This window comes from Drosophila suzukii, chromosome 4 (genome assembly GCF_043229965.1).
Source record: "Drosophila suzukii chromosome 4, CBGP_Dsuzu_IsoJpt1.0, whole genome shotgun sequence".
Classification (NCBI taxonomy): domain Eukaryota; kingdom Metazoa; phylum Arthropoda; class Insecta; order Diptera; family Drosophilidae; genus Drosophila; species Drosophila suzukii.
The window spans coordinates 1,831,612-1,846,129 of NC_092083.1; the positions used below are offsets into that span (position 1 = coordinate 1,831,612).

A 14,518-nucleotide genomic window follows, 5' to 3' on the forward strand; every position below is an offset into this window, starting at 1 on the left:
TAAATTTAAGACTTGTTCTCCAAAAGTAACGCTATTTATCGTAGTGCAAGTGTATATTACCCTTTAAATTACTCAAAAATAATCATAGAGCAATAAGAATTAATATGATAAATTTTAAAATCAGGGTGGTATGTATAGATTGGGAAAAGTTTCTGATGTAATGTTAATTTAATGTTCAATTTAGCAATTATATATTAATGAAATATGTATGAACGTTGTACATGGGTAGATCGACTCGACTGTTTATGCTGATCAGAGCTGTGACTATTTACCTGCTTTTGCAATTCATTACTCATTGCATTAGAAAAAAATAATAATACTAATTAAAGCACTTTTCATTGGTACTGAAAACTACTTCATTGATGTCCCAAAAGAAATGATACGGAAAATATTTTTTATTATATGTCCCAAAAGTAATGCCACTGAAAACATATTTCACTAGATGTTCCAAAAGCAGTGCAACATTTAAAAAAAATCAATACTGAAAATATATTTCATAAGAATCCCCAAAAGTAATGCTAACGAAAAACCAACCCCAAAAAATGATATTAGTTAAATTATATATAGCAACCCAAGGATGACAAATAAATGAAACGTGAATCCTTTAGAAAGAGAGATACCATTACATTGGGAAATCATTACAAGATCCCGCGTCGCCACGAAAATTTTGATTTAAGGTGACAGATTACATTTGACATTTCAAAGCCTTTTAAAATATCCTATAATTAGGAACATTTATATTTTTAAAACATTTTATTGGCTTTTAAAATAACAAGCTTTTTAAAATGACAGATCAATTTAGTCTCTTCTTGCAGTTAACCATCCCTGCTAGCCAAAGAGGCGCTCTACTAGTACAGAAGAGGGCAACTGGGTAATGTATTTTAGGAATGTGATTCCAATGACCAACCAAATAGCGATCGAATCAAATTTTTCGCATATTCAAAACCCTTGAAATCTGAGATATATTAAAGAGAGCAAAATAAAAACGACACGACAAAAGTTATATATGTTCGTGGCTACTACTACAAAGGCTACTTCTCAACCGAATCAAATTTAATTTCCGGTTAAATTCGTTTCATTAGTTTTTAGTGAGCTGCAGTCAAAATTATGAGTGAAATTCAAAAATACCTAGCCAATCTTCAGAAAGCTAACAATTCCTAGTGAAGGATATAAAGACTCGACTTCTTGATATCCTTTTTAATAGACTTTGGTATAAAAACTAAAAAATACTTTAAAAACAGAATGATAATTAAAATTTGTACCAATTATTACTTTTAAGAAACTATCGAAATATAATTTCGGTGACATCTTTTTAGAATGCCAATGAAATGTATTTTCAGTAGCATTACTTTTGGGATATTTAATGAAATATATTTTTAGTGGCATTACTTTTGGGACATCTAATGTTTTTTTTGGCATTACTATTTTTCAATGTCAATGAGATTTGATTTTAGTAGCATTTTTTTAATACCAATGAAAAATGTTTTTACTAGCATCACTTTTGTTTATTGATAATTAAAATTCAAAGCTATTGCCTATAGTCACAGCTCTTAACTGAGCTTTGGTGATCAAGAATATACATATAACTCACAAACAAACTTTTTGTAAAGGAGTTTAAGAGTTGTTGGCGCCCCACAATTTGTTTATATTTTTAAAGGAGCATAGGTGCTTATGGTTTGCTCACACTGTATAGGTGCGCATGGTGAACAGGGTGCATACTCATAACAGTAGACATGCGCGAATATTTTCAGGGATGCAGGACATCTAAAAGTTCCGTTGAAAGCCAACTCACAATAACTTTGCAAAGGCCTGAGTAGGGGTTGAAACAAGCTTACTGCTGAAAAAAAATATTATCGATACCAACTGCATAAGTGAAAGAGTTGAGCTTTTTATAAAAATACAAGCAATCAAATATTCTTTTATGTACATATATCAAAAGTACAGGTCGCAAAAACAGTAAACCTTAAAAAACACAACTTTATTTATTTCCTGCACTTAATATTTATTGGAAGCCTATATAGAGTGTTAAAACAAAGTTTTCGGATACTAAATTCGTCTTAGTATATGTAAAAATCTTTCGCGAGTATGTGCTTTTTTCGTATGCTCAATGTGAGCTTAAATAAATAGATTGTATCATTATATTCCAACTTTAAGAGTAATCGTTGTAAATGAATTAACGCAATATGACGCGTGGCAATAATGCCACTTACTCGGATAATTCCTCAATTAAAATCAAGCCATTCATTATTTTGATCTTGAATTTTAACATATGCCTTCACCAAATTAATGCATCTTCATTTTTAAATCTAAACGGTGAGTTACAATAATATTCCCCACCTAGGTATTTTTACAAAGTTTTTAAATTTCAATTCCTTTCAGATTTAACCAGTTCTGATAGACCTTTTTTTGATGATATAAGCCCAAGGAACGTGTCTGCTGTCGTTGATGAAATTGCAATTTTGAGATGTCGTGTTAAAAATAAAGGAAATCGCACGGTAAGTCCATACAAATACAGATATTCCTAAAAGAACAAATTGTGTTATGCTAAATAATATATGACATTTTTATACCCTTGCAGAAAGTATTAAATTTTGGACAGAAAAATGTCTGACAATTTTATACCCTTGCAGAGAGTTTTATATTTTGGACATAATTTGTACCGTTGTGAAGGAGACGTGGCATTAATACCGTTTGCGAGGTCCTACTTGAAGAGCTGTGGGCATCAAATTGATTTCCGATTGTTTCCATAGGGAATATAGGCCAAACTTCAAACATTTTTTGCCAGTTCAAAGGTAGCATTCAACATTAAATCGTATTTTTTATATAAACTCTGAACTGGCCAAAAATTCTTGGCGTTCGGGCGGCTACCATAGCCACACTTTTATAAGAGGTCATAATTAAATGTTTTTCCATTCTGATATTTGTCTATATTTTTAAAACCTTTCAGAGGGTATAAAGATTTAAGTCGAAAGTTTGCAACCCAGTGAAGGTGGAGTTTCCGACCCCATAAAGAATATATATTTTTTATCAGCATCACTGCCGAGTCGATTAAGCCATGTCCGTCTGTCCGTTTTTACGCGAACTGGTCTGTTAGTTTTAAAGCTAAATGCGAAAGTCTTATTTCTACTGCAGGTAGTATATAAGTCGGAGCGAGCCGTATCGGACAACTATATCCTATAGATCCCATAGGAATGATCAAAAATATATTTTTTATTGAATCAGCTTTGTCGGTTTTGTTTAAGATTGAGATTAGAAAATTTCATCTTAGTATGCTTTGTGAAACCAGCTGTCATTTATTGGAGACGAAAACATGAAGAAAGGCTTAAGTCGTGTGTCTCGACTATCAGATATCCGTTTCTCGTTTTCAAATGTCAAATTAAATAAAGTTCCACTGCATCTGCGCGCCAGATACGTTTTGATTAATAAAATCCATTTCAATTTCCACTGAAAGAAAACCTTAAAAAATATGAGCGTCAGACAGATTTTGCCGTGCTGCGCACGCTTAATGCCAACATTCTAGCTCTTAAAGTTTCCGAGAAGCCAGCGTTCATACGGATAACTACACAAATGGACATAGATAGATCGAATCGGCTAGTGATTCTAATCAAGAATATATATAATATATAGGGTCGGAAAAGATTCCTTTTACCTGTTACATACTTTCCGACGGATATAATAAAACCTTTTAATCTTCGAGTAGCGGGTATAATCATATGAAACAAATTGTAGCCTCGTTGTTTTTTGACAATATTGTCTTCGAATTAAGTCTTTTGATTGGATGACTATATCATAGAGCTGTCATTTGAACAACAGGAAAAGTAATGACCAATTAATAATAAAATCTATCTTTCTGGTTGTTGATCATATTTCCCCGATTTTTTCCCAATAAAATTCCAGTTTCTGAAAAATTAGAACATAATATTCTAAAGAGGAGAAGATAATATGTTACATAGCACCGAAATCAAAGTTTTGTTTTAAATATTTTCAATTATTTTTCCTATGGAAGCTATGTATATGGTATAGTTTTTCGATCCGGCTGATTCCGACTTATATACTATCTGCAATAGAATGAAGACTTTTCGGAATGTATCATCCCGATAACTTTAAAACAAAATCGCGTAGAAACGGATAGATCGACTCTTCTAGTGATCAAGAATATATATATATTTTATAGGGGTGGACGTGTCTCGGACATGTACAGTCAACAGTATAGGTATTTAAAGCTGAAATGTGCATGAAAAAACAGAAGGAAAAACGGAACAGTGATATCCTCCGGATAGATAACGATTTCAACATCATATTCGAAAACGTTGGGGGATGACCGGGCGGTTTTTGTTAAAATTATTTGTATACCCTTGCAAAGGATATTATGATTTCAGTCAGAATTTTGCAACGCAGTGAAGGAGACGTTTCCGACCCCATAAAGTATATATATTCTTGATCAGCATCACTAGACGAGTCTAGCCATGTCCGCCTGTCCGACAGTCCGTCCGGTTCTACGCAAACTAGTCTTTCAGTTTTAAAGCTATCGGTCTGAAACTTTCCCAAAGGTCTTATTTCTTTTGCAGGTAGTATATATTTCGACCCAGCCGGATCGGACAACTATATCTTATAGCTCCCATAGGAATAATCGGAAAAAATTATTTCTTTAGTGTTTTTAACATATAAACTCCTACGCTTGAAAAATAACATTTTTTAATAAGTTTTGAATTTCGAATTTAATTTTATCAAAATCGGACGACTATATCATAAAGCTGCCATAGGAACGATCGGAAAATTGGTGGGAAAATAAAATGAAACAAATTATAGCTTCGGTGTTTTTTAACATATAACCTCCTACGCTTGGAAAAAACTTTTTTTTATTAGTTCTGAATTTCCAATTTAATCTCAGATCTCAGCGTTCATTCGGACGGACAGTCAGGCGTACAGACGGACATGGCTAGATCGACTCGTCTAGTAAAACTTTCCGACGAATCTCTACGAGTAACAGGTATAAAAGCGAAGGTAGATTTTGTTTTGGATTTTAGATCGCTTGTGGTCCGTCATCGCCGTAACCATCGCTACCATTGGCGCGACGCGATCATCGTTTTGCCGTCAAAGCGCCTCCGTGCGTTCGACAAGCGCTTTTTATCCACTTGCGCGGCATGACCCAGAAGTGTCTACTTTAGTTAGAAACAAGCATTGGTGACCCCGACGTGCTTCTTTACCAGCAAAGTATCACACAGCACTCAATTACACTTGAGAAGTACCGTGAAGAATATGGGTCCCGCCCTGGGACCCATAGGTCATCCAGCTTCACAGGGTACACAGCTTCATCCAGCTTCACAGGATACTGAGCGTCGTCCAGCTTTACAGGACTTCACAGGTTTCTTTGTCTCTCAAACAGGAGCTTTAACTTTACATATTATGTCAACTTAATTTATAGACGAAATAAGTCATACAATAATCAATTTATAAAGTCGAGTACTAGACAGCCAAATAAGCTACAAGAACAAATCCAACAGTTCATAATGAATTATGGCAAGGATTCTGTCGAACGAAGCCACCGAGACAGCTACTATTCCGGTAAGCTAAGTCAGTTGAAGGATCTCTGGCAGCAGTTTTGTATACTAGATGAAGAAGTCCAGCAAGCGGCATTAACAACTGGATTAAAGGAGCTGGTAGAGAAGTTTTAGGAAGTATTTAAAGACTACATGGCGTCAGCAAGCGGCGCTAAAAAGGTACCTCGCGGAATCCCGAACAAACCTGGTAATATAGACATTAATGGTCTTAATATTCCCGAGGGACTGCTGTTATCAGATCCAGACCTTTGGCAACATGGACCTATTGACCTGAACTTGGGTGCTGGTCTATATCCCTGTTAAATTACAAGTGAATTTTTAACCTAGGACCTAATAATCCTTAGGGCAAGGTGCAAGGCTTGGTCATAGGTTTTCTCAAATAAAGAAACCTCATGTAATACGGAAATAAAATATTTTAGAAGAAGGCGTAGACAATCTTACAGGACCCAACCCTGATTGTGAGCCAACCAAAGATGACAATATTCTCTCAATGGAGAAATAATACATTTAACTAACTTAGCATTAATGGATTATAAAATAATAGAGGCTTAAGTTACATGTTGCCAAACAAGAGCTATCGAAACTGACTCATCCGAACGAGAATCAACCGTTATACATAGTAATTCATTGCAGCTAGCAGAAGAACATACTGCAAGAGAACTAACGAGACAAATAAACCTGATTTCTTATCAGCTTCAAAATTTCAAGAATGCTTGATGCGAGTGTTACTTAACATGACAAGACCCCAACAAATCAAGCAACAGCCAAGCTGCGAACAGTACCAGGCGCCCAGTTGCACCCACAGCATATGAAATGTCAACTCATTACTCGACGTCTCACTATGTGACCGTGCGGCTCGACAGTACATTCACCCGCCAAGTGGTCAATACATTCTACAGTGTCAGCCGAGCCAACTACGCAATCTGTCACATAATAAAAATTCACTGACTTTACACTATACTTCCGTGTTCCAAGTAGTACATAAGTATGTAATCTATTTAAGAACAAATCAGTTATCAACGCAATATATGACTCCGCGATTCTATTTCCCATCTCAGGGAATAGGCAAGTAGCCTGCGATCCGGCATCACAGTAATCATCGTTACCATTGTCGCGATACGATTATTGTCCTGCCATCAAAGCATATCCGTGCCTGCGACAATTGCTCATTGCCTTTGTCCCGCGGCGTAACTCAGAAGTGTCTACTTCGGTTAGACACAAACAGCTCGAGCGACTCCTCTCGTGATGAATAGTCTAAAATATATATACTTTAAGGGGTCGAAAACGTATTCTTTACTGCGTTGCAAACGCACTGACTGAAATCTAATCGGCTGTTTACAAAATTTCACAAACGCGACCTAGGTTTTGGTACCGTCGACTTTAAAGTTTTGTCTTGCTTTATTTCTAAAAATTGGGAAAGCTCTGTATATATTCCTAAGACTGCTCTCATAGGAACGACCTGCAAGGGTATATAAACAAGAGCCTTGCATGGGTATACAAAATAAGTAGTTTTCATCGAAAAAAAAAAATCGGGACTTATTTTTTAATATTACCTATCAACCCGACTCCAAATTTTCCAGTCGCTTGGGGTTGGGTAAAATTTGATCCATTGATCAATTTTTTGGAACTCTTGTGGTCTAGATGTTCGCATAACAAAAGTTATATTACTTTACTAGACCGGGTTCCTAGAAACCAACCCGAAAAATTTACCTATTTACCTAAACACAAATTACCGAGGTCAGTTGTGCTTAAGGTTTGACAAACCAGTCTGGTTACTTATCCAGCGATCTAATATAAACTTCGGATTGCCGAAGTAAGCTTCCTTTCAAAGTTTTCTAATACGTTTGAATTTTTCAGGTATCATGGATGCGCAAGCGCGACCTTCACATTCTTACAACAAATATATATACGTACACTGGCGATCAACGATTTTCTGTATTACATCCGCCTAGCAGTGAAGATTGGGACTTAAAGATTGATTATGCTCAGCCCCGTGATAGCGGAGTATATGAATGTCAAGTGAATACCGAGCCAAAAATAAATTTACCAATTGTTTTGGAAATAACAGGTGCATATATTAAGGGAAACTAATACTTATTTTTTAAATGTACGTTCGTGTTCTTTTTTATTGTTTTTCTATTGGTTTTTTATTTCTTAAAAATGATAATAAAAGCTTAAACAAGTGCACGTACGTGCCTCAACACGTACACTGGACAACAGCGGTCGGCACACACATCAATGAACTTCCAATTTAAAATACACACAACTTACCATGCCGACCCGAAAATGTCGGATTCAGTATGTTAATCATCAGTGAAATATGGTATGACGTGACGCACGATATGACCGCCCCGTACCATTTACTTGTAGAACAGAACGGTATATTTATTTTTCAAAACTTTGTTTACCCTTGCAAAGGGTATTATGATTTCAATCAGCAATCAGTGAAGTAGCCGTGACCACATATGGTGTATACATTCTTGATCAGCATTGTTGGGGCGGGGTGGCTTGATCGCTGAAATTGGCCGAAATCCCAAGAACAAAGTTACAAAAAACACTGGGGTCTTTGGAGTTTTTTACGCGACACTTTGAATATTGAACTCCCTAAGCCTAGCTTAACTTAAGCGCTCCAGAGCGGAGCGGGGACTAAGGGGAGAGATGGAGAGGGAGAGCAGAGGGCAGTGCAAGCGCGAGAGATGTAGACATCTGGATAAAACTGCCGCTTGCTTCTGAATATCTTTCTATCGGTAATCCGATCCACCAGTGAAGAGTTCTTAAGGTCTGTTAGTAACATTTCCCTTGCGTGATTTCCTGGAAGGAAGGCTTTTTTTTTTTCGTCGAGATTTTAGTGTTGCTAAAAACAACGGAGGTTTTGAAAGCAACCAAAAAGTTGGCTTAAACGGTTACGATTTTGCATAAGACTGCCTGCGGAGTTTGCCTTGCAACATATACCAGTACATTTTAGCACAAAAGTATAACATTTTGCGAGATTAATTATGGGTCTCAGATCTTTGTTAAGATCTTTTTGTGAGTTCCGAGAATTATTTTTTTTTTGAAAATAGTGAACTTTCCAGATGGGATGTTGCCATCAAGTCGGAAAACGATATGCTTTATTGGCTGTTAAAGTGTTAAAAAAAATTATTAAAGTTTTAATTCAATAGTTTGTTAAACGATTTTTTCTGCACGTAAAATAAATACAATATACTAATTTATACATATTTTTTCTTTTCACATTTCAGCTGATAGTGACTTTCGAGATTTAAAAACGGAAAAGCGGATTTACGATTCAAAAGGTAAAGCCCCTATCCAGTGTACTTACGTTTACAAATAAAAAACAACATATATTTATACAGCTGCTAGAGCGAAAATTCTTGGATCTACTGAAATTCATGTTAAACGTGATAGCACAATTGCCCTGGCTTGCTCAGTGAATACGCATGCATCATCAGTAATTTGGTATGAACGCAACTTTTTCTTAAAAAGCATCTAACGTATTGGATGCAATCTTTTTAAAGGTATCATGGCTCATCAATAATCGATTTTGATTCACTTCGCGGTGGAATAAGTTTAGAAACCGAAAAAACTGATATAGGAACCACCAGTCGATTGATGCTAACACGGGCGTCATTACGGGACTCTGGAAACTATACTTGCGTTCCAAATGGAGCCATACCAGCCTCCGTTAGGGTTCATGTATTAACCGGTAAACCTTAAACATATTTATTTTTGATATTTTTTTCAAATTTCCAATTGTTACAGGTGAGCAGCCTGCAGCAATGCAAACTAGTGCTGCCATTGGCAATAGGGCTTACACTGCAATGATAACTATCATATCAGTAAAAGTATTGTTATATATTTCAAGTCTTGAAGAGCATATGTATCGAAGAGAGAGATGACTAACTAATACAATTTCCATAATATTACTTGATTAGCCTTAAGGTAAGTTTACAAAGTTAACAATACGGTTATTAATTTAAGTCTGTGAACGTTATCTAGAGGATAATCATCTTTGATTACAGCAAAGCACTAACACGAAATATTTTGGATCTTGTTCGTTTTGTGGTTCGAAGAGTTCATAGAGAAAAATGGTACATTGTCTTCGAGAAAATGATTGTAACTGGCAGAAGGAAGCATTTTCGAGCAAAGAAAGTATATGACGAGGATTCATTCTCCGACTCTTCCGTCGGACTTTCGGCGAAATGTTTTTTGGCGCGTGGCATGAATTTCACAACCAGACTGACTCTATAACTCATGGTGGCTCCATTTCAATTCCTTCTTACCCTTTAATACATACATTCACAGTGTGGTGAGTTATGACGAACACTATCTGTCTCACTCATTCCCACGGCCAAACTACGTTGACAGAATTATGTATCTGCCTCGCACGAAAGGATGGAAAAACAGTAGGAAATAAATCAAGTGTGTACCAACAAATAATCGTTATAATTTGAATGTTTAAAATAATCTGAGACATATATATTCTTCTTCAGAAAACTGTAAAAGCTAGAAAACATTCTTGCGCAGCCCAAGTTTATTTCAGAAGATACCACTCCCTTTCTAACACACAGAAACCGACCAAAACTTTAGAACCTACAGTTTTAATGCTAAAATACAAAATACCTCAAATATATCGGTTTCGTCAATACCTATATTGACCCGAACAAAACTTTGCCACGCCCACTCTAACGCCCATAACGCTAAAATCTTGCTGACGCCCACATGATCAAATATTGTCATCGCCGCTATGTGTCATATCACAGAATAGTATACGTAAAAAAGTTTCAGGAAAATCAAAAATGTCAACCCAAAAAAAGTGCTCGGGTTGTAAAAGAACGGCCCCTATATACTTTACAGGGTTGAAGACACTTCCTTCTACCTGTTGCATACTTTTTCCTGAATACAATATACCCTTTTACTCAACGAGTAACGGATATTAAATGCTTTTTATTTTGACCTGAGACTATTATTATATTGAAAAAGTCCTTACGAGTCTTTTTTTGTGAGCTTTCAAATAAAAGTATTTTTGAAATATCTCGCCTAACAAACCAAAAAAAATCGAACCAATTAGTTTACAGTTAATTTTTATACCCTTGCAGAGGGTATATTGATTTCAGTCAGAAGTTTGCAACGCAGTGAAGGAGACTTTTCCGAACCCATGAAGTATATATATTCTTGATCAGCATGACTAGACGAGTCGATCTAGCCATGTCCGTCTGCCCGTCTGTCCGTCCGTTTCTACGCAAACTAGTCTCTCAGTTTTAAAGCTATCGGGCTGAAACTTTCCCAAAAGTCTTGATTCTTTTGCAGGTAGTATATAAGTCGGAACCAGCCGGATCGGACAACTATATCTTATTGCTCCCATAGGAATAATCGGAAAAAAAATTTAAGAAAATTATATCTTTGGTGTTTTTTAACATATAACCTCCTACGCTTGGAAATAACATTTTTTAATTAGTTTTGAATTTCGAATTTAATTTTATCAAAATCGGAAGACTATATCATATAGCTGCCATAGGAACGGTCGTAAAATTGGTGGAAAAATAATATGAAACAAATTATAGGTTCGGTGTTTTTTAACATATAACCTCCTACGCTTGGAAATAACATTTTTTAATTAGTTCTGAATTTAAGTTTATCAAAGTTCGGTGTTTTTTGACATATTATCTTATCCTATTGAAAATATTTTTTTTGTATTTTTAAGAATTTCGAATTAAATTTAATAATTATAGCTGCAAGGTATACAAACTTCGGCTTGCCGAAGCTAACTTCCTTTCTTGTTTGTTGTGTCGTTCGATAGGTATTGACGAGACTAATAAATTTCAGTTACATTTTTTTTCTATCATTAAAATTGTGGGCGACACAGGTTTCGACTGTTTGTGGGCGTGGCATGTTCGCGTGACAAACTTGCGCTGCGCACGAACCTCAGGAATCTACATACCAAATCCCAACTTTCTAGCTTTTGTAGTTTCTCTCAGCGTTCATCCGGACGGACAGACAGACGGACATGGCTAGATCGACTCGGCTAGTGATCCTGATCAAGAATATATATACTTTATGGGGTCGGAAAAGCTTCCTTCTACCTGTTACATACTTTCCGACAAATTTAGTACACTTTTTTACTGTACCAGTAACGGGTATAAAAAGTATCTTGCTGAACATGATATTTCCGTGCAGAACTTGTGTTACTTTATAAGTGCTGCATTTAAAATAGTTATTGTTTTACCAATGCTAATATAAACTATTTATATACTATTTTCAGATCACAGCGTGTTCCAAAGGACCCATTGTAACACACGCAATATTCTATACAAAAATTAAATGTAATTCCTATAGTCATATGAAATAAATAACTATAATAAATATTGATGTACTATGTATATATTCATATATTTTAAAGAGCTTTGGAAATAAATTGGCAATTATTGGACTTTCGTATTTTACCTTAATATTTAACAAAGTAAAGATGTCCGAATAATCAACTTGGCCCAGTGTGCACTGAAATATTCAAGTTAATCATGGACTAAAAGGGGTATGTAGTAATAATAAAAAGTATGTGCCTTCAAGGCAAGCTTCCGAACCGATATGATATAGTAAGACGCGTCTTTACGTACTTCCTTCTGTCTTTATTCCAAGTCTCTAAACTAGGGCCCTGCCCTGTAGACTTGACTTTTTTATCTTGCTTTGGCATATAAAACTGTGAAGCCACTAAGAGAGGCCGTCGCCGAGTGTTGGTCGAGTCTGTGGTATTTTAACGTTAACATTGGTTCTCTTTCCGATAATACAGAGCTGATGCAAGAATTTTTGTTTGTAACAGTCGGCATAAGCTATAAAATAACTATAAAACTATATACCACAAGAATATTACATTTTAGCGGGTATATAGCCCCTAGTGCTATAATTCCTGTTTAATTAAAGTTCTTACCATTAAAGCCTAGTACTCACATCGACGAAAACTGCGAGCTAACCATAGGAGTGAGCGAGAGGCAAGCAGGCGGCTAAAGCTTTTCGTCGGGTCTGTTTTTCAGCGCGGTACTCAGATGAGCTAAGGAAATACCAGAAAAAATACCAGATCTCGCGAGTGAATTTTCGATGAACGCCGTTAGCCGCGGTCCAAAGAATAAGAAAATTAATCTTTGGCGATGGTCGTGCAGAAGCGGTGGGGAATTTAAAAATGAAAAATGGAAGGAAAACACCAAAAACGGCTAAAGGAGGTCAGTGCAGATGAAAAAGGGCGCCTAATCCAAGCTGTTGCCCATTATTGTGGGACTTGACCGAAAGGAAGCAATACCACAACGGGGGAAATCCGCAGAATAGTTGAAGCGCTGGAGGAGATCCACTAGAGAATCCCAGTGGGAAGGAACGTGGGACATCGCTCGATCTCCGACGACGTCTCCATTGAGGACTCCACCTCCACCAGCTACTTGGCAGCCAAAGCAAAGGTGGAGGAGACGCCGGCTTCTATAGGGAGGAGAAAATAAGGTCGCCCGCTAAGGGACAGCTGAAGAAGCCATCACCAGCCATTATTGGCCAGCCTATTGGGACTTGGAGCTGGACTACAGATGGCGCGGGAAAGATGGCGAAGCATCCGTGGGACGAGGAGAAAGCCTTAAACTTATAATTTACATAAATAAAAACACTCCCTGAACATTTTATTTATTTTTATTTTAATTTCTTTGTGCACCAGCAGACTCTTCTTTTTTAAATTGCTCCAATTGATTTCTTTTCCGTTTGGCAACAAGCCCAGCTGCTTGACAGTAAGACCATGCCATATGCATTGCGGGTGAACTTTGAATACTTCGGTCACACTACAAAGAATAAGATTTTTCGACTAGTGAAACTCTTAGCCGATCTGAGTACTATGCTTAATAATATAAAAGTTGAAGTTGTCTTTATAACGGAAATCGGCATATTATTTGAAAAACAAAATACGGAATATCAAACCCGAGGATATGAAAGTATTTTATTCTTACACGGCATATAAGCAGTTCCCTATCTTGCTGATGACCAGATGAAATACCAAATTTCCTTCTTTTCTGCTGTGACGATCCTGACTGACGGCTGCGCCGCCACAATACTTATAGAAACTAGTTATTTAAGTTTAATATTATTATAATCATTAGTCGGTAAGATAAATGAAATGAAGTATTGTTGTGGTTGTTATGGTGGCAACCATAGAGGAAAATACTTGAAAATTAGAGGAAAATACTAGAAAATTAGAAGAAATACCGATCTTGCAAGGAAAAGACCGGAGAGTACGAAGGCAGGCGGTCGCGCCCGCGGACAACGAAAAACAAAAGGTTGATAGTTAAGCACGCAGGGAGCAAGTACGAGGTCGATAGAAAAGTGAGGTTAGTGCGCAAGAAGTGCAATCGGTGCAGTGAAGCAGAAGACCGAGCAATAACGCAAGGCGTTTGTGAAACAAAATGCTTTTATGCAATGTAAACTCGAAGAATGATGACAGTGAATGAAAACAAGTGAAATATATATATATACGCAAAACGTCTCAGTGCTTATTATTTTCACCCCCACGCACCCTTTTCCCCAAGTGACTTAGGTTGTCGATGCCCGGCAATCCGGCTGAGCGAGGTAGAGTTATTCGCTCTATATCCATATATATTCCCTCCCAACTTTCCGTTAATCCACCTGCGCAGTGAGGCGGCAGATCCCCTCGCTCTACGGCGAAGCGGCAGAACCCTTCATGTCCCGCTAACTCCCCCGGTGAGGCGGCAGATCCTCTCACTCGTCCCACCAATCCTATGCAAGTCATCGGATGATCAGGCAGCCCCTATCAATCATCGACGTACATCGAGCTTTTGGTAGATGCGGAGAAGTCGGTCACTTTATGCGGGGTTGTACTAATGCAATCCCCTTTCTTGGGACTGCGGTCGTAGGAACATATTGACCGTCGATTATTGTCGCCGAGACGCCCCGGGAGACGAACAACGTCTTCTCCGAGA

The 14,518-nt window shown here is 37.0% G+C and overlaps 1 protein-coding gene across 6 annotated transcripts; it reads left to right on the plus strand.

Annotated features, from left to right (window-relative positions):
- Positions 1–1,826: 1,826 nt before the first annotated feature.
- dpr7 (defective proboscis extension response 7) lies at positions 1,827–11,988 on the plus strand. 6 transcript variants are annotated; one of them, XR_010654661.2, is made up of 10 exons: positions 1,827–2,313; positions 2,380–2,495; positions 7,419–7,629; positions 8,801–8,854; positions 8,915–9,017; positions 9,077–9,264; positions 9,321–9,500; positions 9,581–9,867; positions 9,927–9,980; positions 11,821–11,988. XR_010654661.2 is itself a non-coding variant. In XM_065867417.2 (8 exons), the coding sequence occupies exons 1-7, from the start codon at positions 2,184–2,186 to the stop codon at positions 9,455–9,457; spliced, it is 939 nt and encodes a 312-aa protein (XP_065723489.1). In that variant the 5' UTR covers positions 1,829–2,183; the 3' UTR covers positions 9,458–9,500; positions 11,821–11,988. The 6 variants fall into 6 exon arrangements, 1 of the variants encoding a protein (XP_065723489.1); XR_005014028.3 differs by having other exon boundaries at positions 9,581–9,980; XR_005014033.3 differs by lacking the exon at positions 9,927–9,980.
- Positions 11,989–14,518: the final 2,530 nt, after the last annotated feature.